At 44.1% G+C, this 23,998-nt stretch overlaps 2 protein-coding genes across 9 annotated transcripts in view; one reads left to right on the top strand and one right to left on the bottom strand.

The window, feature by feature from the left end:
* Window positions 1-1,294: 1,294 nt before the first annotated feature.
* Window positions 1,295-23,998, bottom strand: part of LOC310751368 (uncharacterized protein) — a 32,263-nt gene continuing 9,559 nt past the window's right edge. Inside the window, exons 2-11 of one of the 6 annotated variants that reach the window (XM_083590707.1) lie at window positions 4,107-5,212; window positions 3,866-3,973; window positions 3,638-3,717; window positions 3,405-3,516; window positions 3,215-3,298; window positions 2,880-2,983; window positions 2,514-2,565; window positions 2,316-2,405; window positions 2,131-2,213; window positions 1,295-1,422 (exon numbers count right to left, since the gene is read on the bottom strand). In XM_083590707.1, the coding sequence (XP_083446833.1) occupies window positions 2,562-2,565; window positions 2,880-2,983; window positions 3,215-3,298; window positions 3,405-3,516; window positions 3,638-3,717; window positions 3,866-3,973; window positions 4,107-4,157 (543 nt within the window). In that variant the 5' untranslated portion in view covers window positions 4,158-5,212 and the 3' untranslated portion in view covers window positions 1,295-1,422; window positions 2,131-2,213; window positions 2,316-2,405; window positions 2,514-2,561. Of the gene's footprint in view, window positions 1,423-2,130; window positions 2,214-2,315; window positions 2,406-2,513; window positions 2,566-2,879; window positions 2,984-3,214; window positions 3,299-3,404; window positions 3,517-3,637; window positions 3,718-3,865; window positions 3,974-4,106; window positions 5,213-23,998 lie in introns of those variants that run through there. The other 5 variants (XM_083590705.1, XM_083590706.1, XM_083590710.1 and 2 more) reach the window with 5 other exon arrangements.
* On the top strand, window positions 6,400-23,130 carry VPS33A (VPS33A core subunit of CORVET and HOPS complexes). 3 transcript variants are annotated; one of them, XM_083590223.1, is made up of 13 exons: window positions 6,400-6,588; window positions 11,671-11,736; window positions 12,009-12,136; window positions 12,345-12,534; window positions 13,990-14,106; window positions 14,559-14,733; window positions 15,571-15,764; window positions 17,705-17,831; window positions 18,041-18,108; window positions 18,504-18,641; window positions 20,870-21,007; window positions 21,114-21,282; window positions 21,803-23,130. In XM_083590223.1, the coding sequence occupies exons 1-13, from the start codon at window positions 6,556-6,558 to the stop codon at window positions 21,994-21,996; spliced, it is 1,737 nt and encodes a 578-aa protein (XP_083446349.1). In that variant the 5' UTR covers window positions 6,400-6,555; the 3' UTR covers window positions 21,997-23,130. The 3 variants fall into 3 exon arrangements, with proteins under 3 accessions (XP_083446349.1, XP_083446348.1, XP_083446350.1); XM_083590222.1 differs by lacking the exon at window positions 6,400-6,588 and adding an exon at window positions 6,694-7,038; XM_083590224.1 differs by lacking the exon at window positions 6,400-6,588 and adding an exon at window positions 7,444-7,902.

Here is a 23,998-nt window from a genome sequence, read left to right as displayed (position 1 = left end):
CTCAAGCCCTTCAAGATCATATTAAGCAGGATTGCTTCCAAATGACTCTTAAGGACCATCCGCATTCAGAATTCCCTGATAACATTGAGGAACTCTGGACCAAGCTAAAAACATCATTATTGCAGCCGGTGAACCAACTATTGGATACCAAACCAAGAAACACCAGGACTGGTTTGATAAGAATGACGGTGAGATTGAACACATTATTGACAAGAAACGGAAGGCTTTCAGATCTGGCAAAGAGATAGAAACTGTGCTACTAAGAAAAAAACCTATGCCAACACTAAGGCTGAGGTTCAAAGAAGAACCAGAGAACTAAAGAACACCTGGAGGATAAAAAAAGCTCAAGAGATCCAGCACTTAGCTGACACTCATGATGCACAGAGATTCCGTAAAGCCACAAAGACCATCTATGGGCCAATAAATCATGGCATATGCCCCCTACGCTCCACAGATGTGTGCTCTGATATACCGATCAAGAACAAGTTCTGCGAGGAACTAGACCAGGATGTCTTGAGCTTGCAAACACCTTCTCGGTAGTGGCACCCGCCCTGTGGAAAGCCCTCCCAGCAGATGTAAAAGAAATAACTCTCTGACTTTTAGAAGACATCTGAAGGCAGCCCTGTTTAGGGAATGTTTTTAATGTTTGGTGTTTTATTCTGTTTTTAGTGTTCTGCTGGGAGCTGCCCAGAGTGGCTGGGGAAACCTAACCAGATTGGGGGGGGGGTATAAATAATAAAATTATTCTTATTGTTACTATTACTATTCCTGCTGAAAGAGTTCATCACAGCTGGCATAACCGCAGAGGCCCCTTGGTATCGGGACCTGAGCAAGAACGGACAAAGGCTACCTGAACTGTGCTCATACCACAGCCTCTATGTCACGAACATGGTATGCTCTACCGAGGCAAAACACTCAGTGTCCTGGAGACATCTTAGATCTCAGGTCCCTGGCACCAGCTAGACTGGATTGTCACCAGGCAATTGCACTGAACTGTGTTAATGCCACACGGAGCTACCACAACACTGACTGCGACATGGTCACACCCTGAAGGCGAGCAAAGAGGATTTCTAGCCAATCTAAGGTTCTGCACTTTGGCAGGAAGAAGCAGCTGCACCAATAAAAGATGAGGGATACTGGTTTGCTGGTAGGGAAAAGGATCTAGGGATCTTAGTGGACCACAAGCTTAACATGAATCAACCTGAGAGTGATGCAGCAGCAAAAAATGCTAATGTTATTTCAGGCTGCAACAACAAAAGTGTCCAGATCAATGGAAGACAATAATACAATGAAATTCAAAACAGTAACAATTTATTGTGCATTTATTCAAAATCCATTAAAAAATATTTATTTTTATTCCATTCTCTTCCAGTTCTTTTTCTTCTTGACACGTGGAGTTACACAGGGAATAGATCATATAACCTAAGGAATGGAAAAACCCAAAATTCTGTGAGATCTTTTGAGGCAAAATAATGTTAACAGCTTTCAGATCTCTCTCTGTCCCCTGCCCTGTCCTGTCTTTTGTCAAAACAAAGGTGTCAACCCTGTGCCCAGAGCCGCCCCCCCTCGGCCTCCCTGAGGTGGTCCAAAAGAAAGAAGAGCAAGGCACAAGGCACCAGCTGGGTTGCAGGAGTTGCCAGAAGGAGGCCTACAAAATGTCACCCAACCATCCTAGGGACTCCACTCTGCATCTGTGTAGGGTTTACTCTGGAGCCTATTCTTCTCCTGAAGCCATCCCATGAGGCAGTGGAGGTTTAGAATCAGAGTTCTCCTCAATGGGCTCCCTTCCAGGGGGATGAGCCCGATCGGCCCCTGGCTTCCCTCTACAGCACGTGCACAAACAGCTTTCTCTGGATCTTGTCTGTTCCATCTGCCGGAGTCTGTCTTCTGACACAGGGGAAAGTCCCTCACTCACCGAGGGTTTGAGACCCATTGGCTTCCCTCCCCTGGTTCCCCGGCCTCTTCTCCCTCTGACTGCTGCTCCTTGTGCCCCCTCCACTACCTGGGCTCTGAGACATCTTCCCTTCCTGGTTCCCCAGCTGCTTCCTCCCACCATTCCTCTGTGCCCAACCAGTCCATGACATCGTTCCACCCCTTGGCCTCTGTCCCCACAAGGCAGCTTCCCCCTACCTGATCTGGTCCCACAGCCACAGCTTCCCTTCTGCCCCCATGAAAAGATGGAGAAGGAGGTCTTGCCGGCATCGTTCTGTCACCTGCAAGAGAAAAAAGGTAAGCAGGTCGCCAGGAGTGCCTGCTTCTCTCACAGATGAAACAGGGCATCTCTAACTACAGATGGGCTTTTGAGAAAGTCTTACGTGCTGAGTGCATTTGGATGTTGGCCTCTCTCGGGTGCCCAGTGGAGCCCGAGGTCCGCACTACCTATAAATCTTCAATGATGATGTCATCTGGATGGAAGAGAATGAGAATGAGAACAGAATGAAAATGAAAATGAAAATGAGATTTTCCCACAGGCCTTTAGTCAAAGGTCGCTGTCTCCAAAGTGTGGGGCTTACCTTCTTCCGGCTTCAGGCAGAAGCAAGCCAGGTCCGGCCGAACTACTGTCATCTGCAGAGGAAAGAAAAATCGGGGTCAGATGGGAGCAAGAGAGCACAGAAGCAGCGCCAAGTCTGGAAGGACGGGTCTCCCTCTGTCTTGGGCCCAATCCCTCGTTCCAGAGGACCTCCCTGGGCCCTGCAGCCTCCTGGGCAGAGGTGGAAGGGCAGCAGCAGGAAAGGGGGCAGGAAAAGCCTCTGGCCTCATCCTGGCCCCCAGGGACACACCCCACATCATCTGCGCTAAAGATCACTTGGGGATGTGATCTTGGGGGGGGGCAGGTGAAATTAACCAAAGAAATGAATAGAAGAAGGCAAGGTACTTACTCTGAGGTTGGGGTATTTCCGGGCAACGGCCAGCAGCAAGGAAATGCTGCTGGCCGCTGGTTCTTGAGCCTCCCCACTTTCCCCAGGGCATATCCTTGGAGGTCCTGCAGGAGGAAAGAGCATCTCAGAGTCAGGGGCCAGTCTGGGCCAAAGCAGCCCCCACTGCCCCCACCACGGAGTCCCTGGCACTTCTGGACCATGAGGGTTTGCCAGCTTTGGTCTTGGACCAAATTGGGGGCCAAACAGGCTCTGTGCCCCAGAAATGGGGCAGTCCATTGGGTAAGGGATGGGGGGGACAACCCTAAAACCACCCCTGATGCCATCGGAACACTTACGCTGAGAAGGTGGAGGAGGGTGCCAGGGTTGGGGGCTTCCATAAGGAGACTCCCCAGCAGGAGCCGGAAGTGCCTCTTCAGTTCCTGCGGGAAAAGAGAGAAGAGAGTGTGAATGCTGGGTTGGATTCTGCAAGTGTGTGACGAAGAAGAAGAAAGAGCCTGTGAAGGGAAGTCAAAACCAAGGACATACTTCTCTCTCCTCCTCCTTCTCTTCCTCCTCCTCGGCCCCATTCAGCACGGCCTCCAACGTCCTGTGCAGGATCGCACTGATCATATCGCAGCTGAATTTGGGCCTCATGGTGCTGCAGAGATGAAAGGGAGGGGGTTAGAGTCTCCCTTGCCCCTTCTCCCTCCCGCCTGCTCTTTCCCCCTGGAGTTCTGCCCCTCACCCACAACCCCATCCACGCCAAAGACCCCACTCACCTGAGCTGGAGGAGGGCCTCCAAGGCAAGGGCCAGGGTCAGGGGGCGATCTCTGAAGTGCCCCAAGGGCCCCAAGATGTCCTGAAAGAGAACAGAGGAGGAAAATCAGCTCCGACCCCAAACACCAGGCTTGGCTTTGCAGGGGAATGGCAACCCCATGCCCTAAGCCGGCAGCGTCTTCCTCTACGCAGATGCACAACCCTTTCCACCCACACCCCCCATCACTCACCAGAATGGCTTGGGCCGTCTCCTGCTTGGAGCACTTCAGGGATCGCAGCCCCCTGAGCTGGCAGCTCTTGATGGCCCCCAGGAGGTAGAGCTGTTCATCCTCCAGCAGCTGAAATGCAAAAGTCAGGCTGTCAGTTCCTCATGAGGGGAGGGCTTCTCCGCATCTGAGAGTGCAGAGTGGGGGGCAAAGGGGGGCAGGTCTGAGAGATCCAGTCCCTGCTCTTGTTTTCTCCAATACTCACCCCCTGGGGCTGGGATGTGGAACCGCAGCAGAACTGCAAACAGAAGGACATGGGAACAGGTGAGTCCTCTTTTGCATCCTTGGACTAGTTGCCCCCCATGCCCATTCCTGCCCTCCTCTGTCCAAAAAAGGAGGGCCACTTGCTCACCTGGCGCCACAGGCTGCTCTGGGTCTTGCTGGGGGGCCACCAGATGTGGCATCAGATGTGGCAGCGTCTGAACAGGCGCCTTAAGCACCTGATCCTAGAAGAGATGAGCGGAAAGAGCGACTCAGATGCCGGCCACTCCAATTCTTGGGGGGGTGTTTGTGTGTGAGGAGGGGCATTTGGAGAAAACAGTGAACCACTGCCGAATTTGCAGAACAGAAATACATATGTGGAGCCTAATCAATCCTTGTCTGCCCATCACGACCAATTCCTTCCATCTCTCTGCAGTTCAGTGACCTGAAGGGGCATCATCAGAGTCTGAAAGAGGCAGCCCAGAGCATGAAGGGCTGGCAGAGAGAGAAAGGAGGTCCCAAGCGCTCTGGGTTCAAGAGCTAAGGCCATGCCAGGACCCAGAGGGCCTGGTCCCCTCATTCATGCAGTCAAGCAGTGTATAAATTTCATGAAGCAAATGAAAGAAATAGGGAGAGGGGAGAGCTTTGGGTCATTCTTAACATTGTTACCGGAAGTTTTGGAAAGGGTGGCGGGGGGTTTCCCCCTCCAGCAGGCACCATACCCCCCTCCGACTGTACCCCAAATCAACATCTTCACTTCTGCAAATTTCCCCACAAAACACATCCTGACACAGTCCTTTCCTTTTTCTATTCCAAAGGCTCCCATAAATAAGGGTAGAACATTTGCCCTAATGAAGGCTGAGCCTTTCGCTCAACCAATCTGCTCAGACTATCCAAAGAACTGTCCAATAGCAACCAGTGAGTGCCACGAAACAGTGCCCTCCAGCACAAAGCACTGAGGGCACAAGGAGAAGGGGACGACAGAGGACGAGATGGTGGGACAGTGTTCTCGATGCTACCAACATGAGTTTGACCAAACTGCGGGAGGCAGTGGAAGACAGGAGTGCCTGGCATGCTCTGGTCCAGGGGGTCACGAAGAGTCAGACACCACTAAACCACTAAACAACAATAACAACAACAACAGAACAAAGCACACAGGCACTGACCAGCCGTGGCCTCTGCTCTACAAGTAGGAATTCCCACTGGGAAAAGGGGAAAGTCAGAACCAGCCATGAAAACCATTCTTGGTCCATTGAAACTAGTCTTTCAAGTTTCAGTCTAGGCTCTTGAACTACCAACCCAGCTGTACGCTTGTGAAACATGGACCACTTATAAACGCCATCTCTAACTCCTTGAAAGATTCCAGCAATGGTGTCTCCGAAAAATGTGACACACCACTTGGGAAGGCAGGTGAACTAATACCAGTGTCCTGGAAGAAGCAAAGATCACCAGTGTTGAAGCAGTGATTCTTCAACACCAACTTCGTTGGACTGGTCATGTGGTTCGGATGCCTGACTATTGTCTTCCAAAGCAACGACTCTATTTCAAACTTAAAAATGGAAGGTGTAATGCTGGTGGCCAACAAAAGAGGTTTAAAGACTGTCTCAAGGCAAATCTTTTAAAATGGAGTATAAACGCTGACAATTGGGAAACACTGGCCTGCGAGCGCTCCAATTGGAGAACAGCCTTGACCAAGGGTGTCATGGGCTTTGAAGACACTCGAACTCAGGACGCAAGGGAGAAACGTGCTAATAATAATAATAATTTTTATTTATTTATTTATACCCTGCCCTTCCCAGCCAAGGCCGGGCTTAGGGCGGCTAACAAGCAATAATAAAAACAAGTTGAATGAATACAACTTAAAAACAAGATTAAAATACAACATTAAAATAGTGAAACATTAAAATATTAAAATGCAGCCTCATCACAGGAGGAGAAAGGAAAAAGAAAGATGGGGAGGGAATCAAACTGACTTCAAGCCAAAGGCCAGGTGGAACAACTCTGTCTTACAGGCCCTGCGGAAAGAAATCAGATCCTGCAGGGCCCTGGTCTCAAGAGACAGAGCGTTCCACCAGGCCGGAGCCAGTGTTGAGAAGGCCCTGGCTCTGGTTGAGGCTAATCTGACTTCCTTAGGGCCCGGGACCTCTAGGGTGTTGCTATTTATGGACCTTGAGGCTCTCCGTGGGGCAGACCGGGAGAGGCGGTCCCGTAGGTACGAGGGTCCTAGGCCGTGAAGGGCTTTAAAGGTCAAAAGCAGCACCTTAAATCTGACCCTGTACTCCACCGGGAGCCAGTGCAGCTGGAAAAGCACTGGGTGAATATGCTCCCATGGCAGAGACCCCGTGAGGAGCCTCGCTGCAGCATTCTGCACCCGCTGGAGTTTCTGGGACAGCTTCAAGGGCAGCCCCCGCGTAGAGCGAATTACAGTAGTCAAGCCTGGAGATGACCGTCGCATGGATCACTGTGGCCAGGTCGGGGCGGGAAAGGTAAGGGACCAACTGCTTGATGCGGCGAAGGTGGAAAAATGTCGCCTGAGAGGAAGGCACGTTTGGCAAACCCTCATCGTGATGAGCTCCTGCCCGGAAACCTCTGTCCCCACTGTGGAAGGACGTGTGGATCCACAGTCACTTGCTGTGTTAAAACCGTGTTTATGGAAGACCGTCTTACTCGGCTAGGAGGGATCGCCCAAGAAGCAGCAGCAGAGGCGGCACCAGCGCCGGGCTGGAGGAGGCGGCGGCGGCCCCTTGGTCCCTCCCCGTCGGCCTCGGGCTCCACCTGACCGGGGCTGGGCTGGGCTGGCGGCGGGCGGAGCGAGAGGGCGGCGAGGAGCGGCCATGGCGGCGCACCTGAACTCGGGCCGGGTCAACCTGATGGCGCTGCGGGAGGCCGGCCGCAAGGAGCTGCGCGAGTTCCTCGACAAGTGCGCCGGATCCAAGGTCGGCCGGGATCGCAGGGAGGGAGGGACGAGGGGAGGCCGCGCGCCGCCGGGCCTTTCCCGCCTGGCTCTTCCCCTTCCTCTCCCCTCCGGCCGCCCGGCCTGCTCCTCCTCCGCCTCCGCCTCCTCGGGAGTCGGCTGCCAGGCGCGGGGCCTCGGCCTGCTTTGGGCCCCATTCGCGAAGCCAGGGCGCCTCACAAAAGGCCCTTTGCCTGGAAATCGGCAGCGCCACAAAACCCACGGAAAACGAAACTGACAAGCTGAGAGGAGGAGCGGGGCTTCGGCGAGGGGGGGGGGCGGCCGGGCCGGCGTGAAATGGCTCCCTCGGAGGCTTCTCCCGGCTGGGCTTTGGGCCGAGGCTGTTGCCTCAGCAGCCTTTCTGCTCCCTTGGGAACCTTTCTGCAGTGAGGCTGCTGCGGCCTCTTCGCTGGGGAATCCCACGTTGGTCCTCTGCCTCGCCCCCGTCCCAGGCCTTTAAGCTGTCTCCACCTTCCCGATAAGCTAGATCAAAAAACAAAAGGCTTCTCAATTAAAAAGAAACATTCCGAGCACACACAGTTTTGCATTTTAAATTCACTTAAATTGTCACTAAAATGGGCTTTATTTCTGTTGCCCTAATGCTGAAAACATTTATGAAAAAATTTAAAATGCAGTTTTAAAGGCCCCCCCCCCCCGTAAAACCACTACATCTGGGGTCTAAAAATACCACTGTACGTAAATTCTAATGAGCCTAGTTAGCTTTATTTCTTAAAAAACATGCACAGAATTTGGCTGTAAAATGGGGCATACATACAGACATGCACCAGCCTTCTCACAGGGCCTTAATACCTCAATGAAGCTTACTCTACTAAGGTTATAGATTCAGGTAGGTTGCCATGTTGGTCTGACGCAGTAGAAATATATAAAAATAATAATAAAATTGTCCAGTAGCACCTTAGAGACCAACTAAGTTTGTTCTTGGTATGAGCTTTTGTGCGCTTGCACACTTCTTCAGATACACTGAAACAGAAGTCACCAGCCCTTTATATATATATATCGTGAGAGGGTGGGGAGGGGGATTACTCAGAAGGGGGGTGGGAGATGGGTCATTGCCTGATAGGTAAACCTGTTGACGACTGTAATTGGTCTTACAGGAAAAAGCAAGGGGTGAGATGGCCAAAAATAGCTTTATACAGTGGTACCTCTGGTTACAGACGCTTCAGGTTACAGACTCCGCTAACCCAGAAATAGTACCGCAGGTTAAGAACTTTGCTTCAGGATGAGAACAGAAATCGTTCTCCGGCAGTGCAGCAGCAGCAGGAGGCCCCATTAGCTAAAGTGGTGCTTCAGGTTAAGAACAGTTTCAGACTCATTTTTCGGTATAAGTGTAATATAGGCTTCCTTCCACGACTCTGGCGCTTTTTCCCCCTCCAAAATTTCATTGCAGACCTCCTTTAGTGGTTGAATTATCCAATCTTTCAAAGATCTATAATATTTTGAGGTTAAACCATCCGGCCCTGGAGATTTGCCCAACTGCATATTCTGGATGGCACCTTCCACCTCCTGTTCTGTTATTTTATAGTTCAACATTAACTTATTTTCTTGAGAGATTTTTTGTAGTCCATTTGTTTTCAAGAATTGGTCTATATCAAACTCTTTCTGTGGCCCTTGTGTATATAACTGTTTAAAGTACCTCTGGAAGCATTTTCTAATTTCCACTGGATTCTGAATATTCTTTCCTTCCACTTCCAAGTTGGTAATGGTGTTAAGTTTTTGTCTTTTTTTCATTTGCCAGGCTAACAATTTTCCACATTTATTAGCCGATTCAAATGTCCTTTGTCTCATCTGTTTAATTTTCCATTCTATTTCCTGATTCATCATCTTCATGTATTGAACTTAATATAACTTTATTTCTCTCAGAATCTCTTGTGACTTTGGTTTCGCTCTCAGTTTCTTCTCACCCTCTTTTATTTTTTCCAAAATTTTGTCTTTTTTCTCATTTTGGGTTCTCTTCTTTATTGCATTCTGTTGAATTAGAACCCCCCTCATAACTGCTTTGCTTGCGTCCCAGATTACTCTTTTTCGATGGTGGTGTTCATATTTATCTCAAAATAGTCTCTCAAAGTTTTTTGGGCCTTCTTGGTAACCTCTTGGTCTCTAAATAAGGTGTCATTCATCCTCCATCTGAAGGAACCAGTTGGTGTTAATTTCATCTCCATTTTCACAGCATTATGGTCGGAGCAAGTTTTAGGGCAAATTTCCACTTTTCGAGTCTTAGGTGCCAAATGGCCGAAATATTGGGAAATTTTGGAACAAGAAGGAGACAAATTGAAATTGCAGAGTTTTGAGAAATTAAAAGATAAAGTGTGAGACTGGCTTCACTATTATCAAATAAGGGAGGCTTACAATTTGTACAAAAAAATTGGCTTCCAGGTGGAAAAATCAAAATTGGAAACAGAACTGTTAGATCCCAAAACAAAGATACTTTCAAGAATGTATAACTTGCTGTAGAAATGGAATACTCAGGATGAAACGGTGAAATCTGCTATGATTAAATGGGCACAAGATGTTGGACATAACATTATGTTTGCTGACTGGGAACAGTTGTGGACCACAGGTATGAAATTTACGGCATATAATGCCTTAAGAGAGAATATTATGAAAATGATATACAGGTGGTACATGACACCAGTCAAGCTTGCAAAAATCTATCATTTGCCTGATAATAAATGTTGGAAATGCAAAGAAAATGAAGGTACATTCTTTCACCTTTGGTGGATGTGCCCAAGGATAAAGGCTTTCTGTGAGATGATATATAACGAAATGAAAAAGGTATTTAAATATACCTTCTTGAAGAAACCAGAGGCCTTTCTCCTGGGCATGGTTGGCCAATTGGTGTCAAAGAAGGATAGAACTTTCTTTATGTATGCTACAACAGCAGCAAGAATACTTATTGCAAAGTATTGGAAGACACAAGATTTACCCACCCTGGAAGAGTGGCAGATGAAGGTGATGGACTATATGGAATTGGCGGAAATGACTGGCAGAATCCGAGACCAGGGAGAAGAGTCGGTGGAAGAAGATTGGAAGAAATTTAGAGACTATTTGCAGAAACATTGTAAAAATAATGAATGTTACAATGACGTTGGATTGAAACCAAGCGGCCTTAGCAACAAGGTTAATAAGAATATGTAAAAATGGATTGATAACGGATGAAAATATAAAGTTATAATATGTTGAGATATAGAGTTAAGATAAAAGAAAGAGGGTAAGGATCTGCTGAATTAACCATGTGAACGGGAATACAAAAAAGGGAGGTGTGAGGAGTTCAGGGAAATAAGCAAACGAAATTTAAGATATGAAAAAATTGATTTGTTTTTAATTATTTTTCATCTACTTTTTCTGTACTTTTTATCTTTTTTGCTATGTATTTTTGTACTTTTTGTATTTTTTTTCTTTTTTCTGCTTTCTTTTTATTTTGTAATTTTCTTCTTTTTGTAAAACTTCAATAAATATCTTTAAAAAAAAAAAGAACAGTTTCAGGTTAAGAGCAGACCTCCGGAACGAATTAAGTACTTAACCCGAGGTACCACTGTAATGTGCTTTGTGTAGCTATTTTAGTATTATTATTATTAAAAAATTATTGCACCCTGTACCTGTAGATCTCAGGGTACTTCACAACATAAAACTACAATATAAAAAACACAAAATACATATTAAAAATAAGAACAAAGACAACCCAATAATTCCTCTTCCACAACACACTTAAAAGGGCATTTTAACTAACAGGATGTCAGTTAGTCAAAGGCCTGGTTAAAGATGAACATTTTTACCTGGTGCCTAAAGGTGTATCATGAAGGCACTAGCTGAACCTCCCTGGGAAGAGCATGATCTTTCAGATGTACTTTCAGAATCTACTGCTTAATGTTTTCATACATGCCCACGCAGTGATGGGGTTTGCACATAACACTAAGCCAAACCATGACTTGGCACAACCAAACCTGCAGGTTTCCAGGGAGAAGATGGCAGCTACTTTGCTCTTCCATCCTCTGGTCTTACAGTTGCTTCAGTGCTGTGAGCTAAGCCATGATTTGGCTTAGCGCTGTGTCTGAACCTGAGCCTATAGTTTATTTTGACAAACCATAAGCTATAGCGAAGGTTTGTTCTCGGGCAATGGTAAAAAAGCAAACAAAACCCCAATCACCTGAAAATTGCTGTCTGTCTTAAATGATTTTTCTGTCTGTTTAGCAATTCGAATGCACTGGGCTAGATATTATATATGGAATTCAAAATTGTATTACCTTTTGTTTCTTACTGTATTACACTGTATTAAAAATACAATTAAGATCAATGTGAATATTAATGTGAAAAACATAATTAAAGATCAAAATGGATATTTAAATGTGATGGGTGTCATGGACCTCCTGAATGAACTGTGGATCACAGTTTGGCAGCTCCTGTTCTGTAGCTTACCTTCAAGGGGGAAATGAAGCAGGAGCCTAGGTTCAGAGGTGTAGATGAAGGGCAGTCTAGAAATACAAATAATGAAGTTTCTCTGCATAGAATTGTCAGAGACTTCCCCTCTACCCCACTCACCTCTGTATATTGGATGTAGCTTGAAATGTCAGCTGATTCTCTGCTTTCCTCTTCATAGGCCATTGTGTGGGATGAGTATCTTACAGGTCCATTTGGGCTGATTGCACAATATTCACTTCTAAAGGTAGGATTGGGCAAGATTTTTAAAAAATATTAAGTCTGATTTTTGCCATAAATAGTCTGTTTTCCTATTGAGAGTTTTATCCAGTAGGTGTGAAGAAAATGTTTTTGGTGTCCTAGGTGGGTAGTTATTCCACCTAAACACCAAGTTTACAAAACACAAGGATAGATGCTCCCAGTAGTGAGTTGACCATAAATCCATTCTTTTCTCATATATATAAACTTCTAAAGACTAAAATAAGATTGCACATTATTATTACTTTTGTCTCCTTCCAGGAACATGAGGTGGAGAAAATGTTCACTCTGAAACCAGGCCGCCTCCCACCTGCAGATGTCAAGAATATTATTTTCTTTGTCAGACCAAGACTAGAACTCATGGACATAATTGCTGAAAATGTGCTCAGGTAGAGTAGCTCTCCAGACCTACCTTTTTGCTTTCTGCAGTCTGAGTAGAAACTTCATGGTTACCTTACTTGTTTTCCTTGACTGAAAAGTTACACCTGAACTCAGGTGACATCACTTATGAACTTGGTTCAGAATATTGAAGGCCAACTTCTCACTTTAACTGGTAGTTTCTGTATTTCTTAAGGTATCTCCTTGTCTCCTTTCTAGTGAAGACAGAGCCCGTTGTCCACAGAGGGATTTCCACATCCTGTTTGTGCCACGCCGCAGCTTGCTGTGTGAGCAGCGACTGAAGGATCAAGGAGTTCTGGGCTCCTTCATTCACAGAGAGGAGTACAGCCTGGACCTCATTCCATTTGATGGAGACCTATTATCCATGGAGTCTGAAAGCGCCTTCAAAGTCAGTATTGGGTTTCTTTGCATAGGGTAGCACAGTGTGGGGTATATTTCTAAACTGGCTGCTGATAGCCCCCAGTTGGCACCCCAATGCTCAGTCGTAGGAGTCATTAGTTGGCAGTGGCTTTGGCTTCCTATTGACTTGAGGTCTAGACTGGAACCAGATCTTCTGCATACCCCACCACCTCAGTGCTATAAGGAAAGCAACTATTCTCTGTGTTGTACGACAAGGTCATGAGCTTCAGCTGCAAGGAAACAGATCTAGGTTTCATATTAAGAGGGTCACTTCCTTCTTCCCACGCATTAAGAACTGTTTCAGAGGCCCTTCTCTTGAGTTTTGGAAACCAGGAAGAGAGCTGCCTTCTGAGTGTTGATTATTGGTTGATCTTCCTAGAGCCATAGGTGAAAATTTCACCTAGGCCTTCAACTGATTTTAGTGCTGCTCTGTTAAGGTGTGTTAAGTGTTTTTTTGGTCATACTGTTTTTTTATATAAACTGATTTGAAAAAATTGATTTAAAAGTGGGGTATGTATATTTTAATATGACAAATACTATGGAAACCCTCTTCAACACTGACAATTAATTAGGTGGTGGCTGCCTTCTGCTTGGAGGTTTTTAAAAGGAAGCTGGCCAATATATATAGTACAGTATATAGTAATCAATTACAGCTAATTTTACCACCTTGGGGGTGTTACAGTATGTGTCTGAACTCACATGCGTGTCCACCACTCCCATGTATTCATACACACACTGTCAAAGAAGATTGGGATCTTTTGCTAGCATCATAATGTGTGTCTGTTTGTGAACATTTGTTTGCCTCCATTCCTGCCTAAATAAAACTGACACCTGATACTTTTTGTTTGGGGCTGGTGATCCTAAAGACCTGTTAACTGCCAGATGGGCAACCCAGTAATTCTTAGAGGCAAACAAATGGCTTTACAGTAAGATTGTTGAGAGACATTGACAAAGAAAGCTTGCTTTATTATATGAAATGAAATTGAGAGAATATATAAATGCTGTTTCAGACAGTAAAATTACAATTTAAGCAGGCAGCAACTACTTAGCTTACGCACCTTGTCCCTACCTAGTCTCAGCCTACAGAAGTGAGTGTGACAATTTTGGCAGCAGGACCCACACTGCCAGTAAGTTAAGAAAGGGAGGGGAGAAAGAGTATCCCTGTTCTTAACTGTCCTTAATACGTGTGTGTTCACATCTTGTGATCACTGAATGAAGGTCTTCTGTGGAGCTAGGAGAGCCAGCAGAATAAATTCTGTTTGACACACACACCTATTAGCACAAGGAAGCACTTTGTCATCTGTGCCAGTTTTCTGATCCTGTTTATTTAAAGTACAGTGTTTATAGGATGCCTTTTTATTTTCAGCTTATTGCTGTAAGCTGAGGATACCACCTGCATCCTAAGTTTCTTACCATGCTTTCTTTGTCTTTTTTTAAAATATAGGAGTGTTACTTAGAAAATGACCAGACCAGCCTCTATCACGCAGCAAAGGGGCTCATGACACTCCAGGCACTTTATGGAACAATCCCACAGATCTTTGGGAAAGGGGAATGCGCAAGGGTAAATATGATCTAGAATGCCTCCCTTGTCTGCCATTTCACTGTGTGAATGCCTCTTTGTATGGACAACAATCGCTTTGGAATTGCTCTACTTTTTTCTTTCTTTTCTTAACCCTGCTTATATATAAAGAGGCATGTGGTTTTTAATGTCTAATGAATCCACACACTCTGTGTTATAGTGAATGGGTGTGTGGGTGTATGAAGTGTATATGAGAGACATGAAGAAGATGAGGCTGCGGATTTTGGTTATTCTGCCCCTGTCCTTGGAGATTGAGGAGCAGCAGTCAGTCTGGGTCTGTCTCTTGCACAAAGGGGATGACAGAACACCAATCTAGAGCTTGACTCACCACCGCAGGAAGTGAGAGGTGCATATTCAAAGATGTCTGCAATGTTTGATGTGTTGCTTGCTGCTTGTAGCCTGAGTCATAATCTTCCAAACGCTTCTTTCTTCAGCACGTGGCAAATATGATGATCAGGATGAAGCGGGAGTTTTCTGGGAGCCAGAATCCAATCTTCCCAGTCTTTGATACCCTCTTGCTGCTTGACCGCAACATAGACTTGATGTCACCTCTGGCCACACAGCTGACTTATGAGGGGCTTATTGATGAGATATACGGAATTCAGAATAGTAAGTTAGCAGCTGTGACCAGGATGTAACAAAATTTCTGAGTAATTGGTTCTCAGATGGAAAAAGACCCTGTCTTAGACCTGTACATACATCTTTATTCTCTCTTCTCATTGTAGTGGACAGTTTCTTCTTACTGGTCACATCCTTTCCTTAGTCAGGGAGTAGGTAAGCAGTTCTGTTCAGAGAAGGGACAACAATCCCCAGTAACAGGTTTTTTCTCAGCTTCCTCACGATATGCCAGTTGGTCTTTCGTTGTCATTGTCCCCTTTCTTTTCCCCCAGCCAAGGAAGGCTACTCCTCTTCCTTGTAGGTCTTCTGCTTTTCTTTCTTTCTTTCTCAGAGGATCGTTCAGGGTCTCCCCCTCTCGTGCCCTTAAGCAGCATTTTAGAGACACTGGGGATGAGAGAATGACCCCAGTTCTCCTCATCTTGTCTATTGCAGAACCTGTGGCTCTCCAGCTGTTGTTGGACTGCCCCAACCAGGATGGTCCAAAAGCACCTGGAGGGCCACAGGGCCCCCATCCCACCAAGTTTTCTAACAGCAGTTTAGTAACTCTCATTTATTTCACCTGACTTAATGGGAAAGTATTTTGCTCTTTAGTCCAGTGGTATTATCTGGTATGGAAAGTGTTCCCCAAGTGGGCAGCAGAGGAGAAGAGGGGAAATAAGATGCTTCTCCTGGATCAGTTTCAGTTGGGAAAAATGAAAACTGGTGCCCCTCAAGAGCCAGCTTGGCACTTGCCAAGTGACAGCTCAGTTTCCTTATTTCCCAGTGTTTATTCCTCTGTGTGTTGGAAAGCCAAGTCAGCTCTGTTTTCTTTGGCTTGTATTTTGGCAGCTTACGTGAAACTCCCTCCAGAAAAGTTTGCCCCCAAGAAGCAGGGGGAGGGTGGCAAGGATCTCCCCACAGAGCCCAAGAAGCTGCAGCTGAATTCTGCTGAGGAGCTTTATGCAGAGATCCGGGACAAGAATTTCAATGCTGTGGGCTCTGTGCTGAGCAAGAGAGCCAAAATAATCTCAGCCGCATTTGAGGTAATCGACCTGTGTTATCTTTTCCCCACAGATGAGTCCAGATTCAACTGGCTTGTCCATTCAGCCTCAGAAGTGTTCCATATACACCTTGCAGTTGCAGGATGCTGGTCAAATCAGTAGTCAGATCTGCACTTTTGCTTCAGCACTAGTCTTGATCAAGGCTGTGTGTTCTGTAAAAACAATGAAAATTTGGGCCTGTGCAATCCAAATCCCGCACCAAGAAGAAGAACCTGAATCAGCAACATATATGTGTTATGCATATAAGTATATAGATCTACACAATCTATACTTCCACATTTTGTACCTTTCTAGTTTTACTGCTTATGAAGAGAGACAATAAGTTATGGAAGACACTGAAGCCCTCCCCATTAGCTTCTGAGAATTCAGAAAGCACACTTTTGAACATGTCATTACAGTCATAAGACATGGAAACTTGCTTGTATATTAATGAAAGATGAAATTCTTAGGGAACTGAATCCTACCCCAATTCCATACTACCAAGGCATACATGTGGACTTTCCTATGGCATGTTGGAATCAGCTGTATCTTCTTGATGTCACATATCTCATGGGATGGTGTAGCCATATAATAATTTGGGCAAGCGGCTTTGTCCTTGCAGTCACAAATGTGTGTGCTTCCATGTTGTGCAGTTTCAAGAAATTCCATCATGCCTGGCCTAGTATGATAGTACATAAAAGCATAGATGACTTGAGTTCTGAGCTGTGTAATCTGGTCACATTTTCTGCATTTCTTTCTGCTCCTTTAGAAGGCCAGACCAGCTGCACTTGCCTATTGAAAGAGGAACCATTTAAAATTGAGTGCTATAATTGGCACTTTTATGTTGGAAGAACAAGAGAGAGTGCAAGGTTGTCAGATATAATAGGTGATAATGAAACAGCAGCTTGTGGGTAGCAAAAGGCTTATTAATGGCATACTTCATTATTATCTTCCTGTCTGGGCTTGCCATTCATATAGTTTACACTTCAACCAAATTCCACTTTTCAATAAATGTGTTTGGATGTGTAGTTCTTTCTTGTTGGTCTGATAGAAACTGGAAGCGGAATACATACATCTGGATTGTCCTTATTAATAGGTCATTAGACACCTCTGGCAATCTAGTCCTTAGAGTTAAGCTCTGTGCTTTTCATCGTTACTGAGATAACAAGATTTATGTCTCTTCAGGAAACATCCTTATGGACTCAGATAATTTCTCACTTCATTATGTTGGACCAATTTCTTTATTTGGATCATTTATAACCTGCTTTTCAATCAGGGTTCTCAAAATCAAAGAGCAAAATTTAGAAACAAAATAAACGTAAAATCAATAAAATGCAAACATCCAAACAAAGGGACAATTTGTAACCATGAGAGTGCATGGTGGTCATTAAAGAAGGCACGTGTGTTCTAGTAATTTGGCAGGGGCGCATCTTGGACTTAAATAGAGGTTTTCTTTCCACTCTGTCATGAGCTTGGTGTGAATTACAATGTCTCCTGCTGGTTTCATATTTGAAGGTCATTAGGTTAGAGAAGAGTTTTACTCTGCTGGGGCTGGTATCCAACCTGTTCACACTCACCCCAGGCAGCTCCTGATTCAGCGCAGTTTCCACTGCCCCACAGGCTTTTTTGGTGTTAGAAAAGGAAGAATGTTTTTATGATGTGTAAAACTGCAACATGCATGAAAAGATGCCAGTTAGTTAGAAATGGTTAGATAGGAAATTGCTCATGCTGCCAGAACTTGCCATTCATTTAGCAGTTTTACACTGCAAAACTGATTATGCAACAAAGAAAGATTATTGGATGGGGAACTGGATGTTCATCAGCAGTGTAACTATTTTTTTCCTTAACTGAAAATAGTGAACATTGTAAAGGAGGCACATAAGATTTCCATGTTCTCTTGAGGATTGACTCTAAACTGTTATCTGCTGGGTCTGTTTTCCTAGGAAAGACACCATGCTAAAACTGTTGGAGAGATCAAACAGTTTGTCTCACAGCTGCCGCACATGCAAGCAGCAAGAAGCTCTTTAGCTAACCACACTTCTATTGCGGAACTCATCAAAGATATCACTAGTGAGTTTTTACTTATTCATTCACTCACTCACTCACTGACTGCCTTTCCCCCAGATGGGACTCAAGGTGCCTTACAGAATATGCCAGCTATAGCTTTAATAAATTCCCTGTGAATAAGCTGCCAGTGGCCAGACATCAGCACTGTTCTTGACTGAAAACTATTTTCAAGTGCAGCGTGTTCATTTACTGTTTTTTATTATTTATTTAAGCATCAGAAGACTTCTTTGATAACTTAACAGTGGAACAAGAGTTTATGTCAGGAATAGACACTGATAAGGTAGGTGAAAATGCTCTTAAAATAGTTTCCCCCCCCATTGTTATCTAGTATCTCTTGGAATAATGGTGGGTGTCGTTTTTGCTAAATGGAACCTGTTTCTGTTCCACTGAATCTTCTGGAAGCTAAACTTCCTTGGTCCAACATCCTCAACACCAGCTGCAGCTGCAATCCTTCTGCCCCAGATTGCAACCACTCTTATTGATGAAGAAAAACTGCTCACCAAAAATTGCATCCTGTTTTGTGGCTGGTTTCACTTTGATGCAAATTGTTCTTGACATTGTGATGGAAGAGGTTTCATGTCCACTTTTACATCCCTACGAATAAGAGCTAAACATTTTGTTTCACTACCATTTCAAAAGTTGGTGTAGTTTTGTTGGTTTGATTTTTCTGTTTAGGTCAACAACTACATTGAAGACTGTATTGCCCAAAAGCATCCCCTGATCAAGATTTTAAGACTCGTTTGTCTGCAGTCAGTGTGCAACAGCGGACTGAAACAGAAGGTCCTGGATCATTATAAGAGAGAGATTCTCCAGGTTAGCCAAATCAAATATAGATCACTCTTGGGAGAACCTTATGCATGATTGTTTAGTGGGGAAACTCAAGTCATCGGGCCAGCTGCTGGTTAACTCATCTCAGTAATTAAAACCTAATGTCAAGGTTGATGTATTTATATTCTATTGATAGGGTATATTTTGTATTTGCATAGCATTTTTTTTAAGGATAATAATTAAAAAGAGAAACAAACATGGTTAATAGTTTATTGAGATTTTGCAGTCTACTAGTTCATGCTGCCCTTTTCCTCCCCTGGAGCAAGTGAGAGCAACAAGCCAGGCAACCTTGACTTATCAATATATGAACCATGGTTGTGGTTTTTTCCTTTTGTATAAACCATGACTGCAAAAGCAGGAACAGTGGCTTCATGTTCGTTGTTTATTCAGGAGAAACAAACCACAATTCCAGGTTCAGACATAATGATAACTTAAGGCTTCATGGCTCACACCGAGGAAGGAGCAAAGCAAGAACTTTTTTGGACTGTGTACACTTCTCGATCCTGACATTGCCATTGACCCATGACTTACTGTTACATGCAGATGAGGGCATTGCATTTTTAAATTGAATGTTACCTCTGCAGGATTGGGTGGCACATAAGAAAAACTTCTTTAAAATATCAAGAAATGTTGTTTTTGCCCAATCTATAGCTATCTATCTTGATTCAATCTAGACTTGCTCAGCTCCTGTTTTTACTTTTCACTGTGTTCTTAGCTTTAAATCAAATGGTTTATTGATTGAAATCTTGGGCTACAGCACTATGTAGACTTACCTTGGAGGAATTCCCTTTGATCACATTGACTCCTACAACATACAGTCGTACCTTGGATCCCGAATGCCCTGGAACTCGGACGTTTTGACTCCGGAATGTCGCAAATCCAGAAGTGATTGTTCCAGTTTGCGAACATTCTTTTGGAACCTGAACATCCGACAGGCTTCTGCAGCCAATCAGAAGCCACAATTTGGTTTTCGAACGTTTTGGAAGTCAAACAGACTTCCGGAATGGATTCTGACTTCCAAAGTACTGTACAACTGTACACATGATTATACTGTCAATGAACCCAAGACTGGTAATGCTAAATCAGTCCATGGTTTTGAACAACGTCACTTTGCTTTCTTGCAGATAGACCTTGCATCTCTTAAGCAGGTCAAATGACAATCCATACATATTATATAAAATACAATATGGTATAGTATCATTGACACTCCCCCCAATGGTTTTCAGTACCATCCCCTTCCTCTATTCTCTACTTGCCTCAGTTCCTTTTCTGTGTTTTATTAAATAGTAAGATAGACCTATAACTTGTAACTGCTGCCACCCTCATGACTTCCACACCCCCCCCCCAAGCATCACACTGAACATAGTGGAATGACAAGTACTTTCAACTGTACAACTGGGATAGCGTCTGTAATACTTTTCCCTTTTTGTGTGTGATGTTTTAGTCCTCGCAACTTGTTATTGTTTATACTCTTTCTTCTTTTTAATATCCAATTCATTTGTAACTGAAAATCCATAAAATATAAATTTAAAAAGAACATTTTTCTAAAAAAAGAAAATTACAATACCTTCTTCTTCTTTGGTGAGCCCTCGTACATGGTCTTAAAAGTGAGTCCGTAGGTGACTGTGGAGACCAATTCTGGCTCCACACGTCCTTCCGTGTGGGGACATAGGTTTCTGGGCAAGAGTTGATCACGGTGAGGGTTCCTTCCTCTTAGCACATTTCTCCCTTTTGTCCTGAGTTTGAGTGTCTTCAAAGCCCATGACATCTTTGGTAAAGTCTGTTACCCAACTGGAGTGCTTTCAGGCCAGTGTTTCCAGTTGTCAGTGTTTATATGGCATTTTTAAAGATTTGGCTTGAGAGAGTCTTTAAACTTATTTTGTTGACCACCAGCATTACACTTTCCATTTTTAAGTTTGAAATAGAGCGGTTGCTTTGGAAAACAATAATCAGGCATCCGGACAACTTTACCAGTCCACCAATACAACCAATACTAAGCAGCACACATAGGAGCCAACTCCTAGAGGCTATGAGGGCTCCCCCCCAAAAAAAAATATTTGAAGAGGTGGGCCCTCCAAAGTTGATGGGCACTGCTATTCACATGGTGTGTGTGCACTGTGTCATGCGATTGATTATGCGGGACAGGACTTACCTGGGCCCCCACAATATTTTATTCAAGTTGGTACCCCTGACAACACATGTTCTTGTTACAGACTTATGGCTATGAACATATACTGACTTTAAATAATCTAGAAAAGGCTGGACTCTTGAAGACCCAGTTAACCAGTAGAAACAACTACCCAACAATTCGGAAAACTCTGCGTCTGTGGATGGATGATGTCAATGAACAGGTAAGTGCTTCATCACACAGTTACGGCATTGCTAAAAAATTTATGAAATGCACTGTGGTGAGAAGCTGCTCTTCATTGATCCCACTTCCTTCCATCCTTCCTGCAGAATCCCAACGACATCTCTTATGTATACAGTGGCTATGCTCCTCTAAGTGTGCGCCTGGCACAATTGCTTGCCCGTCCAGGGTGGCGAAGCATAGAAGAAGTGTTAAAGATGCTTCCAGGACCACACTTTGAAGAGAGGCAGCAATTGCCAACAGGGCTTCAAAAAAAACGTAGGTATCTTTGGACACACAATTTGTGTTGTAATAGTGTGCTTAAAGGGCTGCTAATGACAACTGCAGCTTCACCCACAGTACAGTGGCTTCTTGTTAACACTGGAGCTCCAGTGCAAACGAAGGCTTCCTTGTTCCTAGAGGGTGCAAGTTTGTATGGACTTTTTTTAAAAAAGGGCCATGCAATTTCAACCACTCTTCTTGCATGTTGCAGCTCATATGGAGCCCTGGATCAGATGCATGGGTTCAGCCTCCCACGACTCCCACTGGTCTCAATGCGGTGTAGGCATTCCCAGTGGGTTGGGCCTTGTATCCGAGTGGTAGATGTTGCATATTTAGTCGCTGTTGCTTCATTCTGCCTAGGTTAGCTTCCCTCTTCCAAACTGCAGCATAGAAACCTTCTTGTCAGATAAACAATCTAAAACCAAGCTTGGGGAAGTGAGGGCTGGGTAGGTGTTGTGTTGCATAAAAAAATAAATTCAAAGTCAGTTTTCCACTCTCTACCTTGTAAACAATCCAGGTCAGCATGGAGAAAACAGAGTCACTCTGGTATTTTTCCTGGGTGGAGTGACGTATGCTGAAATTGCAGCTCTCCGCTTTCTGTCTCAAATGGAAGATGGGGGCACAGAATATGTCATTGCAACAACTAAACTCATCAATGGAACAAGCTGGGTCAAATCTCTAATGGAGAAGTTGGAGCCTCCGCCCTTTTAGAACGAGAATCTGCACCACGATCAAGAGACACCATAACTTGATAGGTGTAATGATAAGAAGCAGAGAAGAGGTATCCTGGCAGTGTGAATGGAAGCTGGCCTTGCTGCTGGATACAGGGCAGAAAGCGTGGTGTTCTTGCAGACTCTGTCCATAACTTTGCAAGAGGCTGATGCCTCTCTGAAAGGGGGAACGATAAAAGAAATGAAATTCCTTGAAGATGGTTCCTTACATTGCTTTCTGAAAAGTAAGCTTGGGAGGAAACTTAAATAATGTGGCCTGTGCTTTGACTGGGCCCTGCAGTGCATCCACTATCATTATTCCCAGGTTATCTATCTATCTGTGTATTGCAGTTTCTAAGCATCTCTTTGGGAATTAACATATTCCACAATTCCATACATCTCTCAGGAAGATTTCCCTGATACTTCACTTCACCCCCTCCATACTTTGTACTGTCACTTTATTTTTTGAGTTCTGCCTCTTAATGCCATTCTTAAACTTTCTCAGCAAGCGATGTTGTATAACGTTTGTAGACCTGTACATGGCTATGTCTCCTCTTAGGCCTCCATTCTGCGAGTCCTATTGAAAGCATGTTCTAAAACCCTGAATATGTAAGTTTACAAATGGATTCAGTTCTTTGGTCCCGACCATTTATATGATGCTGTTGGTAACACCTCCATTCTCTCAACCCATGCTTTTCTTTCCACACATCCTGAGACATACAGCAACAAAATCTGATTCCCCCCTCTCCTACAATTCTCTGCAGAAACGAGGGAGTTCTCAGTTTTTCTTGTGTGCTGTAAATGTATCTAGATCTCTGTTAGCTTTTCCTTAAAAACTTACTTAAAAGCTTTACATTAAGTATGTTTGTAACCTGTACAGTGAATGTAATGGGTGGGGATTGCAAAAAGATCCGGGATCATTTTGGTGTGCCTCCAGTTTTTACTGGTTCTCTCTGAAGACAGCAGTGGTCAGATTAATGCTGATACCTTTTTGAGGGTGCTGGAGTTCTACATGTGTAAATTCAAGGAGACAAACGTTGATTATAAAGATGCAGTTCCAACGGTTTTCCATTGTGTGTATATGTTGTATTAGACATACAAATAAGTATTAAATTGTCTTTATTATTCATCGAAATAAGTTCTCAAGACAAAGTCATCTCGGATATTTAAATTTCAGGGCACTGCTGTTGCAGAGTGTTGTGGTCAGACTTGTTTAATCTTGGTAAAGATACACAGAGAGATGGTGGAACATGTAGGAACTTTTGCACATCTTGGGTTGTGGAGGGACAATGATGGATCATGACTTTTGTCTCTGACAATTAGGGGATAGTGGAGGAATTTGATTCAGTTTGTATTTAAAGGCAAATCAACGTAATTCACACCTACTGAAACATAACCAACCTTTGAAATTTGCACTTCTCCAGCCCAAGTAATGTGTACAAAAAAAAATTGTACTGGTGGAAAATGTGTATCAAATGCATATATTAGTGAAAATAACATACAAAAACTGCATTAAATTAGGGGACACTGCTTTGCAAAAATGTGTATATTACTCAAAATTGCATACAAAAAAATTATATTAAGAATTTGCACTAAATGCTGACGAAATGTCATAAACACTTTTTTAAAATCCTCAAACTGATTGTGAAATGTAGAAAACTGAAGATGGGAAAAATGAGAACTGAGAAAAGCCACAATTGATTGATTTGCCTTTCTCCTGATAGTTCACCTGAACATCCAAGTGCTTTTCTCAGTCATTGCTCCTGGAGACTTGCTTGCTCTTAACTTTTAAGTTGTGTTGCATGTCAAGTTCTAGCACATTCTCTTGGGTATTCCAGAGGGAGCAAGCATTCTCACAAAGCAAATCCAGTGTTGTAGCACTGTTCCATCAACTCAATTTTTGTATGAGCTTAAAAGTTCCCTAAAAGTAATTTTTTTGTGCCCTGAAACTAAATTACCGTATTTTTCGCTCTATAAGACGCACCAGACCACAAGACGCACCT

Source organism: Podarcis filfolensis (assembly GCF_964270895.1).
Source record: "Podarcis filfolensis genome assembly, chromosome: 16".
Taxonomy (NCBI): Eukaryota; Metazoa; Chordata; class Lepidosauria; order Squamata; family Lacertidae; genus Podarcis; species Podarcis filfolensis.
This window is presented reverse-complemented; position numbering and strand designations above follow the sequence as displayed.